Below are 19,104 nucleotides of genomic sequence, written 5' to 3'. Positions count from 1 at the left end.
GCTCTTAAAGAAGCCAAGCTCCCTCCTGCTTCCTGGTCCTTTCCCCTCCCGTTCCCTCCACCTGAAATCCAACCCCCAACACTGGAGGTGGGTGACTGGTTCCTTTCCATCACTGTCTCAACCTGGCTGCTGGGACCACTCAGAAAGGCCATCTCTCATCACCCACTTCCATCACATCTGTCACCAGGAGCCTAGCGTAACAGGGTACAAATTAAGTGCTCAAAGAGCACCTGCTGGAAGAATGCATCAATGTCAGTATTCATGAGAAAAGTACTTAAGTGGCAGGATCCTAATATTTAATACATGATGTCACGGTGGCAATCCTGGATCCTCTGCTATCCTGTATCTGCCTGCATCTTTCACACGTGAGCATTTGCATGTGCCATTAATCTGTCCTTTGGAACTATCAGTAGCATTACCGTCAGTTAGCGCATCTTTCCCAAGGATGGGGAATAGAGAGGCATCTGAGCTCAGAAGAGCGCGGAACAGCCAACCTACTGCTAAAACAGCCATGGCCAAGAGAGTCCAGGGGTGTCCGCTCACGGACACAGATGGTTCACCATTGTATCTAAGTAGTTACTCTAATTTATCTTGTTTTGAGTACAAAAAGGTCAATAATTTTGACTTAAAAAATAAAAGCAAGAGGAAAAACATGACTCTGGCTACTATTTCAAAGGCAAAAGGCTATAACGGACAAAATGTGAGAGCTAAATCTTAACTGATCAATCAGCTTTTACTGTTTTCATGTGAACTGGTAAAAATCCATTCAGGTTAACCGTACACCGAACAGTTAAACCCTGCAAAATTGTAGCGTCTCTAATCAGTAGTCGAGATGAATTCCATTCAACTCTCAAAAAACTTATTCACCTATGTCGTAATGGTCCTTTTAGTTACTTCTGGAGTTGTTTCTGATACTAGTACTTTGAATATACATTTCTTCAGAACACTAATGCAGCTGTTTTTTCTAAATTATCACATCACTGCTCTGAACGGCTAAAACGTAATTCTAGGTATTAATCAAAATCACTGCTTTAAAAGCCACCACTCATCGGAGCCTTTCCACAAGAACTTCTGGACAGGAACGTGAGGCCCAACAGAGCAGCAGGGGGTGGGCGGCACCTACCAGTTGTGCACCATGAGCTTCTGCACGGCCAGGAGGGCGTTGTAGCGCACCTGCTGGTCCTCGTGGTGCATGTGGTTCATCACCAGCTGCTTCCCGCCGAGCTGCTCGATGACCCTGGGGGCCAGAAGCCACGTGGTGAAGACGCTGCAGTTACTTTCAAATGCAAGCTGTTAGCAGAAAGGCCCAACTCCGAACTGCCCAATGGTTTTACAAAGAAAAGTTACCATACAGGTAAGTAAACCAACACACGTGTCTTTTTTAAAATATCATTTTCTCCAAATAAAGTTTTTATATATTTTCCCTTGAATCCCTAGTGATAAATCCAACTGTTATTCTCATTTCCTAGTCTGGGCAAATGTCATCAACCTGGACTGCTGCAGTAATCTAGATTACAGTGTTCTATAGGCAGTTGAGTAGTAACTTCTTTATCACCAGGATTTGTGGCTTGCTTAAAAACCAGTATACTGAATACCACCGTATGTCTGAAGTAACATCAAATCAATACTAAGCCCAGCAGTTGCCATGCTGTGAACCAGATACGGGCTCAGATGCAGACAGCAGAGAACACGAGGTTAAAAAGCACCCCGTAGGAGCCATGTTAATTTCCTGAAAAAACTTGATTTGTTAAGATATCTGCCCTTTCCTGTAATGATGGAACATGAACATGCCACATGACCTGCTGGGCAGTGAAACAAATGAGAAAATTCCTGTTTTCTCATTTGTTATTAGAGGAAGACTGACAACCAGCACTGCTTTCTGTCACTGTCCCCTCAACCCCCTGAAAAATCCAGTTACTACAGACACAAAAGCAAAGTGAAAATGGTTATTTGCCTCACGAATGGAAGGAGGTTCTCTGCTGCTCCTGGGGGGGAGCGGGGGCGTGCAAAGAGCCGGCGAGTGTCTTTAACCCCAGCCTGGGAGTGTGGGAGCTGCGGTCGCTGCTGCCTGGTGAGTGACATCGCCACCACACAGTCCGTGACAAGCGGCACCTTAGTGCAGTAGGGCTTCTGGTGGTTTAGGACAACCTCGCAGATGAGCACGTGGGGTCAGGGGTGAGGGAGACGCTTTTTCTGTACGCCTTTTTATGTTTTATTTTTTAAAGCATCTTTTTAAAAAAAATGTACTGAATTGAGAAAAATAATGCAGTATAATTATACCCAAACTTTATGAGTGCTTGATACGTGCCAGGAATGTAACAAGCTTCTCCAAACAGCATACAACAGCCTCAGTCTCATTTAATGCTTTCTCCCTCAACTCCTATCCTTTCACTGTTAGCGTACCTAAGTGATTTCACATTACCAACCCAGCCTCACCTCCTCTGCAAAGCCTTACCTGTCTCCTCCCAGAGGGAATTCCTCACTCTTCAGTACTTGGAAACACACCCTTCCATTACTATATATCTACTGTGACTTTTCTTACACGTGTTATATTTCCTTTTATATCTGGAACCTACTCAGGTCAGTAACAATATAACCACAAATAATAATTTAAAAATCACCAGTGCTAACAAAATGGCTTTTGAATTAAATCATACAAACCAAAGAAAACCCTGAACGTGAAATTTCTGGTGTGATCTCTGCTGGCTACTGCACAACAGTACTGTACACGTGTGCTTATGTTTTCATACTTCCCATCTTTAATTAGGTTCATCATTTATCACGATTCCCGGTACTGTGGTCATCTTGGTTCTGCTCACTCCGTCAGCTCCTCGGCTGAACGAGTCTACTTTACAGGAGTACATGAACTAGGACCTCTATGCGGAATGTCTCGGGACACCCCGAGGAAACCAAGGCTCCTCACTTACCGCTTGCCTCGCGGGTAATGCCGAACGTACTCGCCGACGTCATGGGCAGCAACAGCTAAGACTTGTGGGTCATCGGACACCTCCAGAAGTTTGGTCAAAATCCTGAAATAAATTTAATACAAAGAGAGATTGATTTCGAATTCTTTTCTAGAGCACAACAGAGCAAAGGTATAATGCCGATACTTTCCTGAAAATAAACATTTACAAATATAACTATTTTCTACAAGTTTCACTGCTACACACGATACACTACACATGATTTACTGCAGGTAAGTTAGCAGCTTTCAAACCTTTATACACACATTAACAGGTCACTTTCAGATTCACAACGTCCACCACCCACAATTCCCACAATACCAGGGAAAGGGAAGAAGGGAAAACACAGGGAGTTTTTAGGGCAGTGAAACTATTCTGTGTGATACTGTGACACAGCAGGAACTGTACAACAGAAAGGCATGAACCTGAACATAAACTATGGACTTCAGTTAAAATAATGTATAAATACTGGTTCATCAACTAACAAACGTGCCACACTTAGGCAAGACATTAAAAATAGGGGAAACTGTGCCTGGTGGAGGAAGAGAGGGTGTGTGAGTACTCTCTGTACTCCCTTCAATTTTTCTGTAAACCTAAAAGTATTCTAAATATTAAATTCTATTAATTTTACCAGTTATAGTAAGGTATACATGTAGTAATTCTATCAAGAAACTGAGAAGATGACCCCAAAATGGGAGATAATATTTGCACAGCATATTATCTGATCAGGGATTTACATCCAAAATATATTTAAAAACTCTTACAACTAAATACTAAAAAGAGAACCCATTTAAAAAATGAACTAAGAATCTGAACAGACATTTCTCCAAAGATATAAGATGGCCAATAAGGACAAGAAAAGATGCCTGACTCGTTAGCCATCAAGGAAATACAAATCAAAGCCATGATAAGATATCACTTCACACTCACTAAAACGGCTAGAATCAAGAAGTCAGACAATAGTAAGTGCTGACATGGAGATGGAGAAATCAGAATCCTCATACACTGCTGGTGGGAATATGAAATTGCACAGCCACTTTGGAAAATAGTCGAGTAGTTCCTAAAATGGTTAAACAGAGTTACCATATGATTCAGCAATTCTATTCATAGATGTCTACCCAAGGAAGAGAAATAAAAACGTACGTCCACATAAAAACTTGTACACAAATGTTTATTACCAGTATTTTTCATAATAACCCAAATGCCCATCACCTAATGAGTGGATAAATAAAATGTAATATGTCCTTATGATGGAATATTATATGACCATAAAAAGGAACAAAGTACTGCTAAATGCTACAACATGAATGAACCTTGAACACCTTATGGTAAATGAAAGAAGCTGGTCACAAAAGAACAAATATGATATGATTACATTTACATGAAATTTTCCTAATAGGCAAATCCACAGAGACAGAAAGTAAAAGCTTAGGGCTGAGGGCGTGGTTGGGCAGAGAAGTGACAGCTAAAGGATACAGGGTTTCTTTCTGAAGTGATGGAAAATGTTCTATAATTGACTGTGTCGATGGTTACACAACCCAGTGAATATACTGATTTATACACTTTAAATGGGTGAATTGTGTGGTATGTGACTTATATCTCAGTAAAAAAGAAAGACACTTGCACATATTAGGTCATCTTTATTATAACAAAGGGAACCGTGCAAAGCAGTGGGGAAAATGTATGTTATTTTCAATAAATGTTGCTAGTTCAATTAGATATCCATGTAATGAAAAAAACAAATCTTGACCTACCTTATACACCTTACCCAAAAACCAATTCCACACGGAACGGAAATCTAAATGTGAGAGGTTAAACGATAAAGCTTCTAGCAGGTAACACAGGAGTATATCTTCAGGACCTTGGGTAGGCAAAAACTTCTTAACCAGACACAAGAAAGCACTAGCCATAAATAATAAACTGAGCTACATCAAAAGTAAAGAGTTAGTGGCATTTGATGTGGTAGAAGAAGAGCTGTGACGAATACATATGACCAAGAAACCTATAGAATTCCCACAAAAACAAAAACAAAAACTTGAACAGGCACTTCTCCTGGGAAAAAAGATATCCAAATGGCCAATAAGCACACGAAAAGGTATTCAACCACATGGTAAGGAAGAGAATAGAAATTAAAACCATGGAATATCTAAAAATTTTAAGAGGGACAAAAATGTGTCCACGAGTATGTGGAAGGATGGGGGTTTTTCAGAGTGTAAACTGGCATTTAAAACTTACTTCAAGAGCTCATAATTCTTCTCATTTAACCTCACAGCATTTTCTCTCCAAAATTTCTCAGATTTGTGCACAGGACTCCATTCCAATCTTCCAGATTTAAGTTCTGAACTATATTCATCAAATGAGCTGTAAAAAGATTTCAAAGTTTATAAGAATCTGAGAGATAGATACTCCAAAATTTAATAAAATAAAACATCTTCACTAATTATTTAACGACAAAGACTGATCATACTTTGTACATTCAAAAATTACCTCTAAACAAGTTTCAATGGCTTAATTTTCAATAAATCATGTGAAACTTATTCAGGGTACTAAGGTCCAGTACTCCTGTCAAATTTGAATGTTCACCATGAGACATTAAAAGGAGCACTTGCTTTCAAAATTCTAACCTTAATATACACATAAATGTATGTACATCACTAAAATATCTGATAGGGACTTCCCTGGTGGCACAGTGGTTAAGAATCCACCTGCCAACGCAGGGGACATGGGTTCAAGCCCTGGTCTGGGAAGATCTGACATGCCGCAGAGCAACTAAGCTCGTGCACCACAAGTACTGAGCCTGTGCTCTAGAGCCCACAAGCCACAACTACTGAGCCTGCGTGCCACAACTACTGAAGCCCACACACCTAGAACCCATGCTCTGCAACAACAGAAGCCACCGCAGTGAGAAGCCCGCACACAGCAATGAAGAGTAGTCCCCACTCGCCACAACGAGAGAAAGCCCGTGCGCAGCAACAAGGACCTAACGCAGCCACAAATAAATAAATAAATAAATAAATAAAAATAAATTAAATATCTGATAATCTAGCATTGTTTCTACCATGCCTCTTAAAACACTGTATTTGCCAGATCACTAGATACATAAAGATAAATTTATGTAAAAGTATATTACTTTAACACAAAATAAAATAGAATATTCTATTATACTTTAAATGACAAACCATGATACTGCAGTACAAAAATAAAAACACATACCTCAGTACAATATTTCTAAATGTGACTACCCACAATGCAGAGGTAATTCATTAACTGAATTAGCCCACTACAGATTAATTAAAAACAAAAACCTCTGTACATGTAACAAACTAAAATGCACTTTAATTCAAAAATTATTCACTATGTATCAAGCAACAATTATTCAAATCTTCATAATATAAAACTGCTTTAATGTGGTTAGCCAGTGAACAAAGTGACAAGACATGCTTATACTTTCTTTCAAGTAAAATTTTCAAAAAGAAGTAGCTATTTAATACTGATTGATAATTCAGTATAACAAAGATTCACTGGTTAAGTTGATCAGAGTAACCTGTTAAATAAAGTAGTAATTTAATGAAAGGCTATTTAGTATAAGAAGTAATATTGTTTAACTAATATTGTTAAACAATATTGTTTAACTAATATGCTAAACCTGTAACAATATAAAGAGACAAATCTATTTCAACTGCTCCCATCACCATGTTAGCTGTATGTAAACAGCAATATTTTTCACATTACCAAATTCAACATGAAAAATCAGTAAATAATAACAATTGCCCAGCATGAATTAACTAACTTAGAAAGCTATCACTAACCTTATTTACTTTTTTAAAAGGGTCTCAAATCATTATTACAGAACCAATGATAATTTTTTAAATAAACATAATAAAATAGAATTTGTATAAACTGCAAGCCTATTGCTGGCCTATTACATTACAAACAACTTATTCATATTTGAAATTATAAGAAGACAAAAATCATCTGCCTTCCTCCACAAAGCCCCATACACACCACTGATATGGGTGACAGCTCCCATCTCTATAAACGCTTCTGGGCCTTGAGCTTATGGGCTGCACTGAATTATCTGGTAAATACATTTTTGGAACACATACTATACTAAAGGCACTTGCTGGACACCTCATGGAAAATCCTACAAGGTTAGCATTTTTATCACTATTTTACCAAAAGGAAAATCGAGACTTTAAAATGTCAAGAGGTTTGTTCAAGGCCACACGTGGACAAAGTGGCCAAACAATTCAAACTGGAGTCATCCTGGCTCCCAAACCCAACCTACTTCTAGTGAGTAACTCTCTTTTTAAAATGTATCAATAGTTCAAAAACAAAGAATGCACAGGTTAATGGGAAAAATCATCAAGCTACTATTAAACAAAAAAGAACCAGGACCAGAAGAATACATAGAACCCTATTTGTGTGTGTCTGTGTGTGTGTGTGCGCACGCACATGCGTGCATGCTAGGGGGAGGGGGGCTAGGTTTTTTTGGGAATGAACACAAGAAACCAGAGGGGCAGGGGGAAGTAGGTGGGGAAGATGGGGGTACTGGTGTGTTGTCCCTTCTGTACTGTATTGTATTCTGTAGTGTACTGTATTCTGTAGTGTACTGTATACTGTACTGTATAAAAAAAGGGATTTTTTTCTTTACTGCATGTACATCACTTGCATAATTTTTAAAATAAAAAATAAATAAAACCAATAGGGACTTCCCAAAAGCAGGAGGGCTTCCCTGGTGGCGCAGTGGTTGAAAGTCCGCCTGCTGATGCAGGGGACATGGGTTCGTGCCCCAGTCCGGGAGGATCCCACATGCCGCGAAGCGGCTGGGCCCATGAGCCATGGCCACTGAGCCTGCGCGTCCGGAGCCTGTGCTCCGCAACGGGAGAGGCCACGGCAGTGAGAGGCCCGCATACCGAAAGAAAAAAAAAAAAAAAGCAGGAAAAATACTCTTTCCATATCTAAGCAAACCTCCTCCACAAATTAACAATGACTGCTGCTTAAAAAAAATTTTAAACCAGGGGGAGATTCTCAAAGGGTGGCACCCACAACCCGTGGTAGAACACCAGGTCAGCTTTTAGACAACAGAGAACAGTGGGGATCTACACGAAAGAGGAGAAGTAACACACAGCTCTGACCAACGGTTGCCATGATGGTGAGCCAGTGTTTCCATACCCCTCAATTTTCAATAGAAGACATGATGTTCTAGTGCAATCTTTTGAGTTTATAGTTCATAACAAATTTAAATTTCCTTAAAATATGAGGCAAGTCAAACAAGGCCCAATATACCCAGCCTGTGAGAATTAAAAAGAATAACATACCTAAGATCCTGGACACTCTCACCAAGTTTCTCCAAGAGAAATTTTATATCTTCACTGATATCTTCGTCATCATACTTCTGCTGTTCCAAGTTCTCCAACTGTTTCAGAACTTTGCACTGAATCATAGCCAGAGCATACTCTTGGCGAGTTTCTCTTTCAGTTGATTTTTCTAAGAAGTTCTGGGTTAGACAAAGACACAATGAGAAATGATATAATCTGTTATGTGATGTTCTCTGCACCTGCTTTCACATCCTCTCTCCCCTTCCTGTTCTCAGGTTAACTATCACCTTAAGTGGATGACTGGATCACAAATCCTGACTTCTTTCCTAAGCATCTGTCCCACATCAGGGGCATCCTTCTGATTCCTTACTTACTTACTGGCTTACTAAACATTTTAAATTATTGACCTAGACAAGCCTCAAAACACTGAACACATTTACAGTGAGGTCCATCACCATCCTTCCTCACAGCCCTGCTCTTGAAGTCACCACCATGAACACTCCATTTCTTGGCCACATGGAGCCCTTAGGATGCTAAGAAAGACTGTTTCCTCAAGTATCTCTCTAGTTCCCAGTCACTGACCTTTTTCTCTGTCCAATCAACCTGTAAGTGCACAAAGGACGGCAATTAAAAAAACTCTCTTGCTTCAGTAATTACCAGAAAAGTTTTGTGACATTCAAGCAAATTTCTCAGTTTTCTTCTGAGATTTTTAAGAGTACTGATGAAATCAGCAAAGGAATCTAAGTATTTCTGAAGATAAACTGTTCACTAAATTAACCAATATTTCAGAGCAAAACCATGCTCATGCTGAGGTCTAGAACGAGGACAAACAAGCTCTCAAGAAAGCCACCTTCACAAAGTTGGTAAAGAAGGCCTGTCAAATCTCCCACACTCAAAAAAATCCTGGAATAACAATTCTAAATCAACTGTACCAAAATTTTAAATTTCTTTATTTTTGCAAGGAAGTTATACTTCTAATAATTATGCTAAATAAATGCAGAGATAGATTTAGCTTAGCATATGGAAATTAGTAAGATCGATCCCTACCAAAATTCCAATTTTCACAGCAATAGGAAAAGCAATGCTAAAACTTGTATAGAAATATAAAAGACTCCAAATATCCAAAGCAATCCTGAGAAAGAAGAATAAAGCTGGAGAAGTCACACGTACTGATTTCAAACTAAACTACAAGGCTACAATGATCAAAACAGTATGGTAATGGCATAAAACAGACAGAGTTCAATGGAACAGAATAGAGAGCCCAGAAATAAGCCCGTACATATTCAGTCAACTAATATTTGACGAGGGAGCCAAGAAAACCTATTGGGGAAAGGACAGTCTCTTCAATAATGTCAGCAGGGAAACTGGATAACCACATGCAAAAAAATGAAATTGAACCCGTATCTTATACCAGTCACAAAAACTAACTCAAAAGGGATTAAAGACTTAAACATAAGACCGAAACTGTCAGACTCATAGAAGAAAACACAGGGGAAAATCTCCTTGACATTAGCCTTGGGAATGACTTTTTGGATATGACACCAAAAGTACAGCAAAAGTAAAAATCAACAACTGGGACTATATCAAACTAAAAAGCTTCCGCACAGCCAAAGAAACAAAAAAAGCAAAATGAAAAGGCATCCTACAAAATGGGAGAAAACATTTGCAAACCATACATCTGATAGGAGGGCAATATCTAAAATGTATAAAGAACTCATTTAACTCACTAGCAACAACAACAACAAAAAAGCACAAGCCAATTAAAAAATGGGCAGCGGATCTATATAGACATTCTCCCAAAGAAGACATAAACATGGCCAACAGATCATGAAACAGTGCTCAACATCACTGATCATCAGGGACAATCAAGTCAAAACCACAATTAAATATCACTTTGCACTTGTTAGGACAGCTATTATCAAAAAACAAGACAGCCAGTGTTGTCCAGATTGTGGAGATAAGAGAACACTTGTGCACTACTGGTGAGAACGTAATATTAACTTCAAGTATAATGGAAAAGGTTAAGGATAAATATTGTGACACCAAAACAACCTATAAGAAATTAAATACTACAAAGCAGCTTGTAGTATTTTAATTAAAGTAGTATTAAAAAGTAGTATTAAAAAGCCAACAGAAAAATTAAACTGAAATTCTGAAAAGAACTCAGTTAACGTAAGAGAAGGCAGGAATGGAAGACAGAACAAAAAACAGATGAAACAAACAGAAGAAAATAATAAAATGGTAGACCTAAATCCAACCACACCAATAATTACTCTAAATGTCAGTGAACTAAACACTCCAATTAAGAAGCAGAGATTATTAGAACAGATAAAAATTCAAGACCCAAGTTTATGTTGTCTCAAAGAGACAAATTTTAAATATAAGACACAGATAGGTTGAAACTAAAAGATGGAAAACCGTAAGTGGAAGAAAGCTGGCATGTTTATATTAATTTCAAATAAAGTAGATATCAAGACCAAGAGCACTGGGACTTCCCTGGTGGCGCAGTGGTTAAGAATCCACCTGCCAACGCAGGGGACACGGGTTCGAGCCCTGGCGCAAGAAGATCTCACATGCCGCGGAGCAACTAAGCCCGTGAGCCACAACTACTGAGCCTGCGCTCTAGAGCCTGCGAGCCACAACTACTGAGCCCGCGTGCCACAACTACTGAAGCCCACGCGCCTAGAGACCATGCTCCGCAACAAGAGAAGCCACTGCAATGAGAAGCCCGTGCACCACGACGAGGAGTAGCCCCCGCTCGCCACAACTAGAGAAAGACCGCGCGCAGCAACAAAGACCCGATGCAGCCAAAAATAAATAAATATAAATAAATTAAAAAAAATAAAAAGTTAAAAAAAAAAGAGCTTCAAAATACATGAAACAATAACTGGCCGAACTGAAAGGAGAAACAGACAAATCCACACTAACAGCTGGAAATTTTAACAACTCTCTCTCTTAGCAACTGATCATTGATAGAACCACTAGACAACAGAATCAGTACAGAGATGATCCAAACGATACTATGAACCACCCTGATTTAACTGACATTTACAGAATGTGATACCTCTGCAAAACATGCATTCTTTTCAAGTACACAGGCTACATTCACCGTGACAGACCGTGAGATGAGCAGAAGACAAATTTCAAAGAACTGGAACCACATAGAACATGTTCTCTGACCATAACGGAATTCAAATAAAGACCTTAAACTGTAGGGTGCCTTGAATTCTGATAACATCTCCCTTTATGAAACTCCTCCCTTCACCCCTCGCTTTTGTGAGATTTTACTTATTAGTCTACTTAGTTTTCTCTGTTACCTTTTCCAGTTACTTTTCTTACTATTATCTCTCCTAAATTTAGAAACATATCAAAACTCTTCTGTTCATATGGTCCTACATATTGGTTGCCAGGAGAGTTACATTTCATATTTAAGATATTATCATAACTAACAGTTTCAGCTATAACCTCAACCCAGTCAGTGTAACTGGTAAAGAACAGCCCGATGGCGCTCTTCTGAAACCATCTCTCCTCTCGATTCTCTAAGACAACAGCACTTCGAAATTTAGTCATGTTTGACGCTCCCCTTTCCTTCAAGCCTATGTCAAATCAATCAATAAACCTTACTTGTTTTTCTCTCGAAACATGTTTTAATTTCATCTCTCCATCACATTACAAAGAATAAAAAGGTTATGAAAAATATTTGGAAAATGAATTTACCATAAACAAACCTAGATCATCCGGCAGCAGTGTACCCTTTAAAGTCGCTAAACTCAATGGCATCTTCACCTCAACAAAATCAAAAGCGTAAATATCATTTTGGCCTGTGTCCAAGTAACGGTGCAGAGCAACCTTGACTTCACTAAGAACAAAGTGGAACCAAGTGACCATTCAGATCCTTCCTTCACCAAAACTGCTAACCTTGTAACATACATGTTAAAGCAGTGCTTCTCAAACCATCTGTGGTGAAGACCAGTTCTGTTTGATTTTCAATTTCCAATCAGTCAGGAACAAATACTTTTAGTAAAAAATACAAAAATGAATTTCTAGAAAAATGAACTTTAAAAGACATGCAAAATACAAGCTCAAATCTTGTATTATGAACAGACATGCCACATTACTGTAAGTTTCTACATGCTTGCTCTCACTTCCTGTACTTACCCTTGCAGGCTGCTAACCAACAGCTGACAGAACTGCACTGAAGCAGCGCTGTTATTATGGAACTCACCCCAAGATTAAAAATGTCTCAGTCTTACCAAACCTCTTCCAAACCTGGTATCTAATAAACAAGAGAGATAAATTCCTGAAATAAGGAATGAGGGATGGACCTAGGAATGAAATTTCTTGATAGCAACACTTCTATGTCAAAGCAGTGAGCAAAACACCCCCATACACCCAAACCAGAGCAGGTGTCTCTGGAGGGGTTATGACTGTGAACTGTCTGCAGAGGAAGATGTAAGTCTGTGTTTGTCTGTGTCTGTGTGTGCATATGCGTGTGGGTGTGAGTTAAACATCATGGTTAGTACAGCTAATGTAAATCCAAATTCAATTTGGTGGTATTTCTTTCTAAGCTTTTATGCTGAAAACCATGCAGTTGTAAAATACAATTTATCTTATTATCTGACATATTACGGAGGCTCTTGACTAAACAGAGCCAAAAAGAGAAAAACTCTACACAGCAAATATGGTCTTGAATGTCTTTCTCAGTCACAGCCTCAAAAAACATTCTAATTTATTTTAGAAACGAAAGACTGACATATCAAGTTAACCAATGGAATAACATTCATGGAGACCTGGAGTTCAGCACCTGCTATGAATAATTGAGACAGACATTTTCAAAAATAAATTCACCCAGCCAAATGGAAAGAAAAAAAAATTAACAGCTGCTAGATTTCTTCAGCTCACAGCAGCTCAGCAAGCTTCCAAAAGCACAAAACTTCCCCTCCTGAGTTTCAGGATGTGGGGCAAAGTGCATAATCAGACAATCCTCAAACAACCTCATCGGTGAAATCTCTATTAAAGGTTACAGGAATTTGAGAATAATGAAGAAAAAAAAGAACACGTCATTTTTTACACCTATTCGATGGTCTAAATCAAATGGCTTTACTATGTCCTTACTAATGGCTCGATTTTAACTCAGTTGTGTACATCAAAGTTCGGGATGTCTAAAGATGTTCTTCTGATATTCAGTCTTCAGTATAACCATGCAATGATTTATCCCAATTTATCAAGGAGAGTCCAAAAAACTAATATACCTGTCAATAGGTTGCATGTATTTTAAATAATCTGAAATCCAAATTAGACAATAGAAGCCGAGAAATTAGCATAAGTTCAACACATTGTGGGTAAAAAATTGAAACTGCAAATGAAGTATAAATAAGATTTTTAAATCTTGCTAAATAAACATTAGTAAAATATTCATGCTGTCTTTTCTAAATCAAACAGAACAGCACTTCACCTTTGCCTAGGTTCCACATTAACTTAGAATGCAATTGCTACAGGTGGGCGTTAAAGAGGCAAATTGCTAGTATTTTATGCTTTTATGGAGCGAAAAGGCAGGAAAATAAATACAGATTGTATATTTACTATTGCCAGCCATCGTCTGTTATTTCGTTGAATTCTTACCCAATCTTGAAGTGAGTTAAGTATCACTAACCACCTTTCACAAGTGGAGAAATCAGCTCTGAGAGTTCAAACCACTCTCCCAGCAACCTCGTGCTGGGATTCACCCCTAGGCGTGTCTACTCCAGAGCCTACACTCTTGCTAACACACCACGTGGAAAGGAAAATTAGAAAAGGGTTATGCTATTGAACCCCTCAAATCTTCATAAAAAGCAGATAATCAATCTGGAGAGCTCCCAAGTCAGGTCAAAAGAAAACTAAGAATCTCAGTCTGGCTTTATACTTCTTGTGACTTTTTGAACTTTGTATACCGTAAACACTCATCATGGTGACTTCATGAAGTCTCTCCATCAGAAACAGATTCACACAAAATACAAAGTCCCCAAGAGTATCCTGTCATATTCATCCTTCCATAATTGGTGTTCAAGAAACATCTGATGCATTGAGAGGTGGATAGATAATCCATGAAATGGGGGATGGGGGAGGAACAGGAAAAAGAAAGGATAGGATAGGATAGGATAGGGAAGGGGGAGGGAGGGAGAGGGGGAGGGAACAGCTCACAGGTAGGATCCAGCTAATATCAACAAACACCTCTCACCTACCATGTACCCATATTAGAAGTACCTGCTTCCAGTGACCCTTTTATCTAACATAATAATGACTTAACATGAAAATCAATGGGAGGAGGAACTAGAGAAGGGACAAAATACTAAGCAAGGTCTGTGGGAAGCTCAGCTAGAACAGCTGCCACATACATTATGGGCAAAGCAGTTTATGCTGGGGGCTGTAGAGGGAGGGACAAGACAGGGGTCAGGGTTAACAGATACGAGCTACTGTGTGTGAAATAGATGAGCAGCAAGGACATACTGTATGGCACAGGGAACGACAGCCATTGTTGTGTAATAACTTTCAATGGAGTATACTCTATAAAAATACTGAATCAACGTTATACGCCTGAAACTAATATAATATTATAAATCAACTGAGGTAATAAATAAATAAATAAGTAAATGATTTGATAAGACAAATGGCTTGTCTCAAAAAAAAACCAAAAACGGACTTCCCTGGTAGTGCAGTGGTTAAGCATCCGCCTGCCAACGCAGGGAACACGCGTTCGAGCCCTGGTCCGGGAAGATCCCACATGCCGTGGAGCAACTGAGCCCGTGAGCCACGACTACTGAGCCTGTACTGTAGAGCCCGCGAACCACAACTACTGAGCCCGTGCTCCACAACAAGAGAAGCCACCACAATGAGAAGCCCGCGCACCACAAGGAAGAGTAGCCCCCGCTCACCACAACTAGAGAAAGCCCACACACAGCAACAAAGACACAACGCAGCCAAAATACATAAATAAATAAATTTATTTAAAACAAAAACAAAAGCATCTTATGCTGAGCTTTAGATTAAATCTCAATCCATTACTATAAATTATTAGTATCTGATTTCTTCCTAAAACTCACAGCACTCACTATATTATCTAAATGACACTTATAAGAAACCATGTAAGGGGGCTTCCCTGGTGGCGCAGTGGTTGAGAGTCTGCCTGCTGATGCTAGGGGACATGGGTTCGTGCCCCGGTCCAGGAGGATCCCACATGCCACGGAGCGGCTGGGCCCGTGAGCCATGGCCGCTGAGCCTGCGCGTCCGGAGCCTGTGCTCCGCAACGGGAGAGGTCACAACAGCGAGAGGCCCGCGTACCGCAACAACAACAATAAAAAAAACATGTAAGTTTATCAAAACTGAGGGGGAAAGATACAAGTGTAGAGATATAGTCTATGAAACAAGAGAACAGCTGAAGTAAGACCCTGAGTTCTACAGCAGTTCTTCCCACACCTATATTTCACCTTAAACAAGTCACCTTATTAACAAATTATCAAAAGAAATAATTTTGTGCTAAATGTTTACAATTTTCAACATTTGGAAAGATAGATATTTTAACGTAAAAAATATGTAACTAACATACAGAAAAGGGTAGGTAGATATGAGCTGAAAAAATACGATTCACTTCCATGTTTATCACTCAGGCAACTGTTGATCTTTCTATTTCCCAGAAGTGAAAGTCATACAAAGGGAAAAAAATAATAATAATCCAAAACATCTTTCTAGGATAATCTAATTGCAAAGATATTGAATCAAGGATGACTATCTTTCCTAACGGTCACCAATTAAGAAAATCTATTTTTTTAAAAGAGTTTTCACGCCAACTTCATGAACAGCTTCCAATTTAGAAAAAAGTCCACGCACTAAGAGAAAGTAGGGACTCTCTGTATTCTTGCCCAATATATAATTACTGGAAACATAAATATGCACTTTTTTTTTTTTGCGGTACACGGCCCTCTCACTGTTGTGGCCTCTCCCGTTGCGGAGCACAGGCTCCGGACGCGCAGGCTCAGCGGCCATGGCTCACGGGCCCAGCCGCTCCGCGGCATGTGGGATCTTCCTGGACCGGGGCACGAACCCGTGTCCCCTGCATCGGCAGGCGGACTCTCAACCACTGCGCCACCAGGTAAGTCCAATTTACACATTTTTGAAAGGTGATTTGACATTATCTATAAGAACTGGTAAAAAGTATATTCTTTGACTCAGCAATTCCATCTCTGGAACTTACCCAACCGAAATACTCATCAAAGTGGGAAAACATATGTAAAAGAAACTGGAAACACCTCACATTTCCATCAATAGGACACTGATTAAATAAACCACTTTACACCAACACAGTAGAATGTAGCCACTGAAAAGAATACTGAAGATCTAGTACAGGAAAATGAAAACACATTTATTATATATTGTTAAGAATAAAGTTATAGAACAGTATTTATAGCCTGACACCACTCTTATTTTTAAATACAAAACAAAATTAGACACCTATTTATATATTTATCTCTATTTGCTTAGAAAAATCTGAAAGATGTTAGTGACTATATTTGGCAAATGTGGTGTCTACGCCATTTACGGTTTTGCAATACATCTGCACAACCTTTTATTTTTGATTTGTCGTTGTTTGTTTAAAGAAAGCGTAAGAACAAACAATGGTTAAAAACACAAATTCTAAAGCCAATAGCTTGGATTTGTAGGTCTACCATCTCCCAGCCACTCTTACGTGTCATCCATTTAGATGGCTTCCCCCCACCGTCCACTCCCCCTGCCATGAGTACAAACTGGGATATTTTACTCCAAGCTCACCAAGATGCCACAGTTCCATAACTACATGGAGAACAAACAACTTTTTCCCACCTGCTAAAAGCCCTGAAATATACTCCACAGTAAAAAAAAATGCCTTACACACACACACACACACACACAAAAACGTACCCGGAATGCTGCAAGAATGATTCTTGTCACTTTCTCTTTGACCGATTCTTGCAGGATGTCGGACAGAACAGGAATGATGTTGTAGCGTCGCAGGTGTTCACACATCTGAGGACTGAACGCCAGGAGCCATATAGAAAAAATCATCTGATACTGGAGCTGAAAGCCACACTTGTTACTCAGAACTCCCATGATGCTGAAAAGGAACACACGTTGAGAAAACATTTAACACGACAGCACAACAGGAGAGAAGAAATAACTGATTGTTCTTCTGCGCTGATGGATCAGTCTCTCTGAATCACGTCCTCTCTTTTCCCCCCCGAAGGAAGGAGCAAGCCAGACCCCTGCTCACAGAGGGCCAGTCCTGCACGGCGTCACGTAAGCCTCTCTCCAGAGTCTCAAGGACACCACCGCCCTCGCTGCAGGGAGCACGGTCCACAGAGGGAACAGTAGGAGGACCCTGACGGACATTCAAGAAGTAAAAGCCTCAGGACATGGTGACACAGCGGATGCACATCTCAGTGAAGCCAGACGGTATAATCAAGATTTTCAATCTGGACTGAAAATGATCCAAGAGGATCATTTAGAGCTTTAAAAATATTTAGGAAACTCGACAGAGAAAAGAGGAAATGAGTTTGGAAAAAGCCTTTCATGAGTCTGAATTTGACACAGAGCCAATCATCAAATTTGGGGTCAGAACCTCAGAAGCTTCTAGTTCAGCCTCCCGTCTTACTGTTAAGGAAACTGGGAAAGCAGTGTGAAAATGACAGGTTACACCAAGGAAAGCGCTAAGGAAATTTCCCTGGGGCACGCCTGCATTCACACAAGGGACAGAAACCATCAAATCAGACGGTTAAACAGCGACCAGAGGGGTTAAAGAGAACTCAAATCCACAGAATGTGCAACGCAGAGCGAGCGCTAATGTAAACTTAGTCAGTAAGAACATGTCAATATTGGTTCATCAGGTGAAACCAAGGTATCACACTAACACCAGCTGCTAGTAACAGGGAAGCCCGTGGGAGCGCAGGCACATACGGGCACTCTGTGCTTCCAATTGTTCTGTAAACCTAAAACTACTCTAAAAAATAAAAGTCTATTAATAAAATTAAATACATTTTAAATCTAATTTTGCGATTTACAGCTACTAACTTAGTGGAAGGCTTATATTTGTGCCGTTTCCCCATTTCTGTGATTTGCATGCACTTATAAATTCGCTGAATTGCCCTTAATTTTCTCATGCATGATTTCTCCCTTGAACCTGTTCTACTTTTGGTTGGTACGTAAGGCCTGCTTGTATTTAATATTGATGTCAGCATTCAACAGCGGTCAAAGCACAGCATTTCACACTGTCAGCACCCTGGTACCTGGCTTCCTTTGCGCTCTGCCTGTTCCACTTGTTAAGGTCAGCCTGCTACACTCTGGGATGCCGTGGCTGACAATTCATTTTCCGGGTTCCCCATTTCCGTTTTCCCCACTGGCTCAGCGACAGGAGGTACTCGCGGCTGACTCAGGGATGGAGGAAGAAGGGACCTCTCCTGTCGACCTCCTGTTCCTGCCAGCATCACTTCGGCACGCTTCTTCACCCGCCGGCAATGGCTGAATTCATCCTGCACGGGCTGTGGCAGAACGAGCGTCCCTGCACCCTCGAGACACTAGCACCTGCCGTCTGGGTCCCCGACCTCGAGGGTGGGGACCCAGCCCCAGCTGAGCTGTACTGTCCCCTCCAGGCCTGAACTTCACTTCACGCAGCCCCTCCTGCAGCCCGTGAATCCTGGCAAGTCCAACCTCTTACCCTTTGCTCCCCGCTTTAGGGGTAGTAGGATCTCTGACACTTGAGAGTCCCTTTATTTACCCGTTTTCAGAAACCCAGTTCACAAGTTTATACCTAGTTT

General features: G+C 40.1%; 1 protein-coding gene across 3 annotated transcripts in view; it reads right to left on the bottom strand.

Moving 5' to 3' along the window:
* ATP6V1H (ATPase H+ transporting V1 subunit H) overlaps positions 1-19,104 on the bottom strand; it is a 72,888-nt gene that overhangs the window by 12,154 nt on the left and 41,630 nt on the right. For all 3 annotated transcript variants that reach the window (XM_067712328.1, XM_067712327.1, XM_067712329.1), the window contains 5 exons: positions 17,216-17,408; positions 8,285-8,463; positions 5,199-5,324; positions 2,928-3,029; positions 1,124-1,237 (listed from right to left, as the gene is read on the bottom strand). In XM_067712328.1, the coding sequence (XP_067568429.1) occupies positions 1,124-1,237; positions 2,928-3,029; positions 5,199-5,324; positions 8,285-8,463; positions 17,216-17,408 (714 nt within the window). The remainder of the gene's footprint in view (positions 1-1,123; positions 1,238-2,927; positions 3,030-5,198; positions 5,325-8,284; positions 8,464-17,215; positions 17,409-19,104) is intronic.

The sequence above is a fragment of the Pseudorca crassidens genome, chromosome 17, assembly GCF_039906515.1.
Source record: "Pseudorca crassidens isolate mPseCra1 chromosome 17, mPseCra1.hap1, whole genome shotgun sequence".
NCBI classification, from domain to species: domain Eukaryota; kingdom Metazoa; phylum Chordata; class Mammalia; order Artiodactyla; family Delphinidae; genus Pseudorca; species Pseudorca crassidens.
The sequence above is the reverse complement of the archived record's forward strand: the minus strand, read 5'-3'. Positions and strand labels throughout refer to the sequence as shown.